The sequence below is a fragment of the Barbus barbus genome (genome assembly GCF_936440315.1).
Source record: "Barbus barbus genome assembly, chromosome: 37".
Classification (NCBI taxonomy): domain Eukaryota; kingdom Metazoa; phylum Chordata; class Actinopteri; order Cypriniformes; family Cyprinidae; genus Barbus; species Barbus barbus.
Window position 1 is genome coordinate 9,564,917 of NC_136715.1, and position 10,381 is coordinate 9,575,297.

General features: G+C 36.1%; 2 protein-coding genes across 2 annotated transcripts; both read right to left on the reverse strand.

Moving 5' to 3' along the window:
• Positions 1 to 1,444: 1,444 nt before the first annotated feature.
• Positions 1,445 to 3,516, reverse strand: LOC306856570 (PAT complex subunit Asterix). Its single transcript, XM_079395929.1, has 4 exons — positions 3,363 to 3,516; positions 2,807 to 2,912; positions 2,580 to 2,677; positions 1,445 to 2,422 (listed from the first exon to the last, which is right to left on the reverse strand). Exons 1-4 carry the CDS (start codon positions 3,410 to 3,412, stop codon positions 2,356 to 2,358), a joined length of 321 nt encoding a protein of 106 aa, XP_079252055.1. The 5' UTR covers positions 3,413 to 3,516; the 3' UTR covers positions 1,445 to 2,355.
• A 54-nt stretch (positions 3,517 to 3,570) lies between these two features.
• On the reverse strand, positions 3,571 to 9,377 carry LOC306856721 (solute carrier family 22 member 7-like; the record flags this gene model as incomplete). The annotated part of the gene is made up of 10 exons (XM_079396137.1): positions 3,571 to 4,145; positions 4,776 to 4,982; positions 5,159 to 5,267; positions 5,370 to 5,584; positions 5,668 to 5,777; positions 6,622 to 6,745; positions 6,861 to 7,029; positions 7,362 to 7,516; positions 7,949 to 8,052; positions 8,973 to 9,377. 10 exons carry the CDS (start codon positions 9,375 to 9,377, stop codon positions 4,073 to 4,075), a joined length of 1,671 nt encoding a protein of 556 aa, XP_079252263.1. The 3' UTR covers positions 3,571 to 4,072.
• Positions 9,378 to 10,381: the final 1,004 nt, after the last annotated feature.

Consider the following 10,381-nt stretch of genomic DNA (forward strand, 5'->3'; position numbering starts at 1 on the left):
ATTGTTATATAGGAGGGCGAAGGAAAATCTTTGAGCACACAATAAAACGATTTGCTGCATTTAGTACCATTCAGAGCATAAATAATATGCTGAGTGAACACATTATGATAAATAGCTCTGGCTGTAAGCCATCACACCGAGAATAGAAAAAGATGGGCAGAAGATCATCTAACAAATGCAAAAGTCTGTGTTAAACACAACCAATACCATAGTATAGTGACAATAACAGGCAGTAAAATCATATTTACATGGTACTGCGAGGTAATTCAAAGTATGACCATGTTACATGATGACCATGGTATTTTATGGTACTTTTCAACCAAAGAAAGATGAAAGATTCTTCTCAGATGTCACAGATATTCCAAGTACAGATATTATGTACCAAAAATAAATAGATAGACAGACATAATATAAAATATATATAAAATGTATAAATATATATTCACGGATTAAATTAGGTTATTTTGTCAAATAAAAGATAATATATAAATTATGTTATAATGGTATAACATAATTTACATAAATTGTATATTTTACAAGGTATATATATTAAATTTTTGTATTTAGAGCAAAATATTAGATATCTTTAAAGGGAAAAAATTAAAATAAAGAAAGGGAAAGAAACATGAGCAATTGTGAAGATAATAAAAAGACAAACACAATCCACGACACTCACCAGAGAGGTTTGTGTTTTCTCTGAGAAGATCCTGGAATCTGGACCCGTCCGGATCACCTGTAGTTTATAGCTGACAAAACTACCAATAAAACTCCACAAACTGAATGGTCCGAGGTCCGTTTTCTCCGAGCAGGAGGTCACATCCATCTTCAAGCTCGGAACATTCTGTCTTTTAAGTATTTTTGTTGAGCAAAGCATATAATTGTGTATGTTTTCTCAGTGTAATCTTCTGATTCTCGTCAGATGTGACAATCGAGGCTCTCGAGAAACGACTCTACGAGGATGTCGCGCCGATTAAAACCACGCGTTCTGACCGCTTCTGCGCGCTGGCTGAGAGACTGTGGTTATGTGAATCTTCTCATTACGCAGGTTTATTATGAGAGTCTACACATTATGTACAGGCAAATTTCTTTGATCAGAAGGAGGGCTGCGTAACGAAAATGTATTAACAAACACTAATATTTCTTAGAATAATTTATAATAAAATATAATTATTGGGTCGCTTTAACATTGTAAGGATTAGGATTTAGCCAATAAGCGTGATCAGACGTAAGAAAAGAGGTCTCTGAGTTGTCAAATGCTGACTCAGAGTCTCGCTCAGCTTTGACCATCAATGACATAAAACAATCGTCATAAATGAAATTGGATACACAATTATACATTCATATTTCTTATACAATTATTTTTATGTAAAGGGTTATATATATAGTAATATCATTCAAAAATAATATAATAAAACGTAAAATAATATCAACGCAGAAACAAGGTGGATTTCAACCTGACATTTTTGAATTTGTAACATTTTCAGCATAATTTCTTAAACGTTTTATTTCCAGTTAAGCCTGACTAAACCCTAATATTCATGAACTGTTGATTTGTGGATAAAAATATCAAATGAGAGGATATGTTTTCCAATCAGAAAACATATGACTAGATGAGCGGAATCATATAATTGGCCTAGATTATAATATCGAAGGCAATGTGATGAGACAAACACAAACTTTCTTTTACCATCAAATATGGTTAAGTTTTTTGAAGAAACCACCCAAGTGTTATAAAACCAACAGTCAAAAAAAAGGCACATTGCTCCAAAAAAATAACAGCTTATGAGTTGCCAGTTGTTCCTTAAATCCTCCAGGCCAGCGCAGAATCAATCTTGGACACACTGAGAGGAACAAATCTGGCATGTCTGTACAGTACTGTTTACCAGTATCTCCTCAGGAAAACTACATTTTTCAGAATAAAAGGCTTCTTTAAACTTCCATCTGCACATTTAGTCAGAAGCAGCAGCAGGATGAATGCATTAACATCAAGCTCTAGTTTTGCACTTCAAAGTGTCCTAATTAGCACTAATTATTTCTGTATATATGAAAAATACAGCCACAAAAAAAAAAAAAATAATAAAGTTTGATGCAGCACACAAAATCGCTCATTTATTTCTCAATTATTCACAGCATATGAATATTTTAGCATAGTGTGATAACATACATAAAAACAACTGGTGAGCACAGAGAAAACTTGAAACGATCGTACAGGAGCTACATCAGTCAGTTTGTCAGCGTCTGATTGGCCAGCTGGGCTGATCGGTGTACGTCCCTGCGCTCCAGAAGGACTGTGGGTGGATCAGCTGGTTCTCATGCCATCCCTGCAGAGATGGCTTACTGGGTTTGGATTATTTGTTACCACGGTGGTGACATGGGCTGTGGGTTCTGCAAATAAGACATCACGACGGCCGATATGGACAGCCTGAGGGAATAAACATATGTTTAATATGGCATTCCAGAAGCATTACATTTGAAGATTTCTTTAGGTAGAAGAAATTGTCTTTCTAAAAGATAAAATAATGGAATCATCCAACATTTGTGTTCATAAGGAGAATAACAAACAAGCGTAAGTAACTCACATGAAGCTGCTCATCATTTGTTTGGTGTCCTCTGAGCTTCGTGAATTGGCAAAACTGATGAATGAGCAATACACAGCAATCCATGCGCACCATTTCAGCTGCCAAAAACACAATAATTTGAACATTGAATCATAGCTGAGCATAATCTGCACATGTCTTAGTCACAAACAACGAGACAATCACAAAGTAAAAATCAATGTTTGCTGTAAACACAGGTGTCAAATCACCTTGAGCATCAGGCCACACATACTGAAGATCATGCCGAGCAGGTTCATGTAATCCGGTGTAGGATCTTCCAATGTGGGGTTAGTTTCTGTGTTGGGAGGCTTGTAGCTGTAAAGCAAAAACACAATATGCCTCGACTATTAATGCTGTCATTTTATTTTGTGCTACAAAAAAAAAAAAAAAAATACAAACATCACAGTTTCGTCAGAGAAAGCCTTGAAAGTATGCCTAGTTGAACAATAAATGACATCCGTTAAATGTGCAACAATTGTGATACAATACATACAATTGTAGATTGCTGGCTGGCATTTATAAGCTACCACATTTAATAAATTACTACAGAAATTAATATTTATAAATTTAGCATAGATTAATTCCATCGATGTTATGATTTAAAACATATAATTTCGCAAAAAAGTAAATCTATTAAACTGTTTTCAATGTAAATCTGATTTAATCTCGTCTAATCATTAGCCGAACTGTTGCTAACAGAGATGCTAACGAAAGCCGATCAAAACTCTCATCACAATCATCTCTTATTACAGACAAACTACTCACCGAAAAATCTTATTCGGTCGTCTTGGATCTGCCATGTTGTTCACGGTCATATTCTAATAAAATGAAAACTTCCTCGGGAGCTGAACAGCTGACCTGTGACACTCTACTACGCCTTTTATTCTGTTGTATTCAAAGCTGTATGTGATGCACGTGCACCCCCTGCCGCTGTGGAGGGTTATTGAGAGATGATTGACAGACAAGATCGAATGCATTATTGTGGTAAATATTTATTTGAGAGTCTCATAAAATAATTTACAGAACGTTATTATTAAAATACAAATACTGTAACATCAAAACTGTGTTCACTGCTACTAAATCATCATTTTAAAACATCACCATAGTCACATATAGGCCTATTGACAATGTGTTAATATCAAAGCTCTGTAAAAGGGTGTAATGCATACTGTTTGTATAGCATTCCATAGAAAAAGAACACAAGAATCATGCAAACATTTCCACCGTTATAGCAGAAGAGGAAAAAAAACACCTTATCTTAATAGACAGCTATTTGTTGACTTTTAAATTCAATGACATTTTACTTTACTGGTGTTTTTTAGTCTTGTGTAAGCTCATCTCCAGGAACATCAAATATATATATATTTTTTTATCCCTTGCGCACCATAAATGTCTTGCAATTGATGATATTTATTCACATCTGTCCATAAGGGTGTTGAAGGAATCATTGTTTTCTGACATCATGAATCCTTCTCTTATAAATTTGCAGGTGCTGGATTCATCTCATTCAGTTCAACATCACTCTCTGATTCCGTGGTCGTTGCGTGCCTTTAATAAATAAATAAATAACTATGAGAAAAACATACACAAATCCAGTCTTAAGTGTCGATTTTTCTAAATTGAGATTATAAATCAGCTGAATAAATAAGCTTTCAATTGCTGTATGGTTTGTTAGGATAGGACAATATTTGGCTGAGATACATCTATTTGAAAATCTGGAATCTGAAGGTGCAAAAAAATCTAAATATTGAGAAAATCGCCTTTAAAGTTGTCCAAATGAAGTTCTTAGCAATGCATATTACTAATCAAAAATGAGGTTTTGATATATTTACGGTAAGAAATTTACAAAATATCTTCATGGAACATGATCTTTACTTAATATCCTAATGATTTTTGTCATAAAAGAAAAATCAATAATTTTGACACTTACAATGTATTTTTGGCTATTGCTACAAATGTACCCCAGTGACTTAAGACTGGTTTTGTGGTCCAGGGTCACATTTTACAGCATTTTACAATTAGATCCACTATTATGGTGAACTGATAAAATGTATACCTTGAATGTAGTTTAAGTCGCATAAAAAACATTATGTGAGATGGTTGTTTAAAGTCTCGTAGGTGGAACAGTACTTGACATTTAGTGTGATTCAGCAGAAAGCTACTTTGGCATGCTTATACCTGCCCTCCTCTATATCCAGAACATTCTCTGGAAGCTGAACATTTGTGGTCTCAGGCAGAAGGAAGACCACACATCCACTGAGAACTGCAGTGGCAGCAAACACTAGAGAGGGTGCAAAGCGCCACATGTCCTCCAATAATATGACCATGGGAGCCAGCGAACCTCCAATACGCGCTATAAAAGAGGTATAGCCCAAGCCGCACTGCCTAGGAAAGATACAGAGAAGCAGAATAAGTTCTTTCATTTCAAAAACAAGGGGCCATATTTATGGATAAACTCTACATTTGAAAAATGTACTGTAAGTGTTTTGGTCCTTTTCTTAAAATATAAATACACATACATAAATATTAGAATAATTTCACATCAAAAATGTAAAACTTACCGGAGTACAGTAGGGTAAAGCTCAGATGTGTACAAGAAGGCAATAGTAAATGCTGCCTCAGAGAATCCCTTCCCGATAATTGCAATCCCTGTCCGCACAGCAGAAAACTCTGTGGATGAAACAGCACAACAAAACCAATATATTATTTCTTAAATAATGAACATCCAATATAAAATTTGGTATAAAGAGGTGATAAGGAATGAAGGAGTACCTGTTGGGATTATGCTGTTTAGTCCAATCAGAGCTCCTGCTATAATGAGAGACCACGCCTGGCCATTTCTGCGTCCAATCCAATCCAGAGTGAAGTAGGTCCCGACCTTAGCTGGGACTTCAATAACTCCATAGACAAACTGGGTGAGATAGATGTTCAGACCAAACCCAGTGATGTTGAAGCTGATGCCATAGTAGGTCAAAGCAACTGCAAACCTGTAGATTTAAATAAAGACTTGTCGATTCACAGCGTTTGACTGTTGTTTTACAATGGAAAACAAAAAAAGCTCCTCACATACCAGAAAATCCCTGAGAATAACACAATCTTCCTCAGTTTCGGTGTCCTCACTAGATCAAGGTAGGAATGATTCTTGTTGGAGACCTCACTAACGGTAATTTTCTTTAAGGTCTAAATAGGTGACAGCCAAAATGATTTATTTCCTTTTTAAAAGTTCACCCAAAAATGAAAATTCTGTCATTAATTACTCACCCTCATGTCGTTCCAAATCTGTAAGATCTTTGTTCATCTTTGGAACACAAATTAAGATATTTTTGATAAATTCTGAGAGCTCTCTGATCCTCCCATAGACAGCAAGGATCCTTACATGATCAAGGTCCAGAAACGTAGCAAGGACATCATTAAAATAATCCATGTGACATCAGTGGTTCAAGCGTAATTTTACAAAGCTACAAGAATACTTTTTGTGCGCAAAGAAAACAAAAATAATGACTTTATTCAACAACTTGTCTCCTCCGCATCACCCTGGTGCCATTTTAGAGAGTATCACATACGTAAACAACGTATGCGGATACGTTGTTTATGTTCAGATCAAGGCATAAACAAAGTAAACAACAACGTTTGCGTATTGATATTCTCCAAAATGACGCAGAGGAGACAGATTTTTGAATAAAGTCGTTATTTTTGTTTTCTTTGCACACAAAAAGTATTCTCGTAGCTTCGTAAAATTAAAGTTGAACCACTGATGCCACATGGATTATTTTAATGATGCCCTTACTACCTTTCTGGACCCTGATCATGTTAGGATCCTTGCTGTCTATGGGAGGGTCAGAGAGCTCTTGAAATTCATCAAAAATATAGTAATTTATATTCCGAAGATGAACGGAGGTACAGGTTTGTAATTAATGACAGAATTTTCATTTTTGGCTGAACTATCCTTTTAATGAAGATATAAAGGATGAGATCAAAACTGATTATAATAATAATAACTTAGAGGATAGCTGCATATGTTTACCTCAGTGTCTAGTTTATGAGTGTAACTGTGCTTTCCATTCATCTTAGCACACTGAATGAGATACTTCTGTGCCTCTTCCACCCTGCCATTGGCTAGCAGCCATCTTGCTGACTCAGGAATCCACCTTTTGAGATAAAATGCACAGTAGAAAAATATTCATGTAGGCCTATCCATGAAGCACATTTAGAGGCCTAAAAATCCAGTGTTTTTTTTTTTTCATGTGCAATTCTACCACTTACCACCAGGCAATTATGCCCAAAAGGCAAGGTGACGTCACTACCAGGATGAGGTGCCTCCAGTCCCTGATGAGATATGCCAGAAGAGCCAAAAGCATGTTCCCTACACTCCACCCGAGACTGATGATGGTACCTGTAAATGTGCGATGTTTAACATCTGTCCACTCAACACCTGTAGAATGAGAACATTTTTTGAAGGTATTAACAGCATGCACATAAACAGCAAAATGACATGACCGACTCAGTGAAAAACAATAGTGATCATGTATTTTATTCTAAACTAGCATGATACGTGTGCTCAACCTGTTTTTCTTCTAGAATCTGGTGTAAATTTTTTTTTTTATTATTATTACTTTTGATGAAATACATGCAGCCTTAGTAAGCATATAGACTTTCAAAATCATTCATGAATCATGATGAGTCATCCACAAGAATAAAAACAGGATCATCTTGGATTTCATGTTGACTAGAGAGATTGAAAAGAAATAAGGCAGGGATAGATACACAGGGCGACTGTGGTGATAGACATCCCGGTCAAGGCCAGTCCACACAAGGTTCTTGATATGGCGAACATCACGTAAGATGTAGAAAAAGCTTCAACAATTCCAAAAATAGAACTGGCCACAAAGGAAACCTGAATCATCGGCTTACGGCCAAACCTGTGGAGTGATATAAATAAGATATATTTAACCACGCAGGATATTCGCACATTGAAAATCACATGGGAAACTGTGGATACATTCCGTCATGCTTGTTACACAGATAACCCGAGGTAGTCCGTTTTGACCTGTGACATGTTCTGTGGCAAATAATGAGATAAAGAATCTTTCAACTTTGTGAAAGCAAAGAACAATTATAAATATGTGCAAGTCAGCTATGCAGAACAAATCAAGGGGAATGAATCGTTTTTCAACCTCAAACATGTGAGTAAAGACACTTGATTGTAGAAAAGTCATGCGACCGGCTTTTAGCCTAAGGAATCTCGTATAAGGTCCATTGATGAAAGAAATGCTAGAAAATAAACAGTCATAAGAAAAAAAAAGCATGGAACAAATGGTTCTTAAACATAATATTATTAAAAGATAACTTACTTATCTGCCAACTGGCCAAACATAACAGCACCGATTGTCACTCCAATGAAGAAAAACGTGGCAAGGGCTTGGTTTTGCTTTTTGTTGTCACATACCAAATCCCACTGGAATAAGAGAGAGAAATCATACCTTGATCTACAAGCTTATATGCTTGTATATTAAGGTATGATTAACCAAGCTAAACCAAGATTAACATAGACTATATTGCCAAAAGTATTGGGTCACCTTCTAATGAACATGTTTGACTACTTTAGTAATTTCTATGAGTATAAATCTTAATGTTTAAGCATATAATGATATTCTAGGGAATTGTGTGCTTCTAATTTTATAGCAACAGTTTGGACAGGACCCTTTTCTATTTTAACATGACAGTGCCTCTGTGTATAAGGCACGGTTCAAAAAGAAATGATTGATTGAGTCAGTGTGGAACAACTTGACTGGTCTGCAGAAAGCCAAGTCCTGATCCCAGCTGAACACCTCTGGTGTGACTTTAAATGCAGACCTTGAGCCAAAAACTTGTCACCAAACACCAATGACTTATACATATATTATATGGGCAAAAGTATTGTGACACCCCCTTCTTTAGTACATAAAAAGGCACTTGCAAAACTGTGGCAACAAAGATGAAAACATAGTTCATATATTTAAAAATTGTATTTCAATCTCTGTTGAAACAGTTTTGGACATGTCTAAAATGACTGTATCCATATGTACAATTCATTGGTGTTTGGTGATGAGTTTTGGCTGAAAGGTCTGCATTTAAATAAAATTAGAAGCACGCAATTCCCTAGAATATCATTATATGCTTAAACATTAAGATTTGTACTCATGGAAATTACTAAAGTAGTCGAACCTGTTCATTGGAAGGGGGTGACCCAATACTTTTGGCAATATAGTGTATGTTAACATATGTGTTAAAGAATACACTGGTGACAAAGTTTTTTATGGTACCCTTTCAAAAGGTACCATAATAAGTAACTCAAAATATCATCAACGTATAAAATACAAGAGTGTTTATTTTTACCTCAGTTGCGGTTGTTGAGGTGAACTGTGAGCGGTCATATACCCATCCATACTGGCATGGCACTGACACATTTGATCGGTTTCCATACACTAGGGAGAGGTCAGCATTAGGGTCAAAGTCCAGAGGAAGGGGGTACATCTTGCAGGAGCTGTAGGACCCATCTGCATTACGTGGGATGCCAAGTGCCAGAATCTTTGCCGACACCTCAGCACTGTCCTTTGTGCCAGCTGCGTACCAGTTGTCCAAGTGAGGCAGGGCGCAGTGGTGGGGTGGCACACCTGAGATGAAGTTGTGGAGCAGGAAGTGCAGCGGGAGGATGATGCGTGGGAGCCATAGGATGTATAGAACCAGAAACTGGAACTTGTTGAAGCCACCAATTTCACGAAGGACGTCCTCAAACCTCATAGCTGAAAGTGAGATGAGCTACTAGATAGATTTGATATTCTTCTTTGTTCCTAATGTATGTTCTACTCACCCATCAGAATCTAGATCTTGATGCAATTTGCTCTGTTCGGGAGAAACACTTGGGTTGGTCTGTAGTGAATGGCGAGCAGAGAATAGTCTGAGTAGATGTGAAATGCTGAATTGCTATATGTTATCATAACACTCTTCCCGGTCATGCTTTTCAGGGCCTGTATGAGACACAAGAAGGTCTTTGTCTTGGTAAGCTCAAGAAAAAGAAGAGTCCCAGGCCTTAAAAGTTCACTATCCCTCACCTGACTAGCTGGAGAGAGGATACAGGAAAATACATTGGTTCCACAATGACCTTTTTTTGATTGAAAATATCAAGTGAGATGTCAGTATTAAAGGAGAAAAGCCTTTTTTTTCTGTTGCATGATTTGGTCAATTTAATTTGACTCTTGAATTTCAGATATTTAAGAAAAACACCAACAGATATAAAAATAAAAAAATATATATTTAATTATGTTATTAATTTATAAAACAAAGATCTGTGGGGGATTCAGATGTGATCTCAGTCACTGACTGATTCAAACTGGTAAGTAACATGAGCGAGTTTGAATCTTTTTAGATCACCGATTAAAAAGAGTCAGTTTGATATATGCAGTTTAATGTGTAAATGTTTTCAAAGACTGGAAAGAATGTGAAATGTGTCTTGTGCAGAAAAACAACAACATAACACAATTAAGACTTGATCATTTTATGCTCCTTATTCCAACAAAAATCTTTAACATCTCACCATTGTAATAAGAGCAAAAGAGTTGGGAATTGTTCATTTAGAAATAATCTGTATTGACAATTGTCAATAATTGTGTGATTTCTGCCATGCTTAGAAAATGAGATAACTCGGTGTAGAATATATTCCTTTAACAAAATTAAAACCCAAATACTTTACCATTTCCTTTGCCTGATAAAAATAAAGAGGTCTCTGCAAGAAATACTGAAAAGAA

Bases quoted from the DNA above. Each gene is read 5' to 3' on its own strand.
- LOC306856570 (XM_079395929.1), bottom strand. From the start codon at position 3,412: ATGACCGTGAACAACATGGCAGATCCAAGACGACCGAATAAGATTTTT. The intron at 2,913-3,362 runs GTGAGTAGTTTG...TTTGCTTTACAG, and splicing joins CGACCGAATAAGATTTTTCG to CTACAAGCCTCCCAACACAG. The intron at 2,423-2,579 runs GTGAGTTACTTA...TTATTCCCTCAG, and splicing joins CAAATGATGAGCAGCTTCAT to GCTGTCCATATCGGCCGTCG.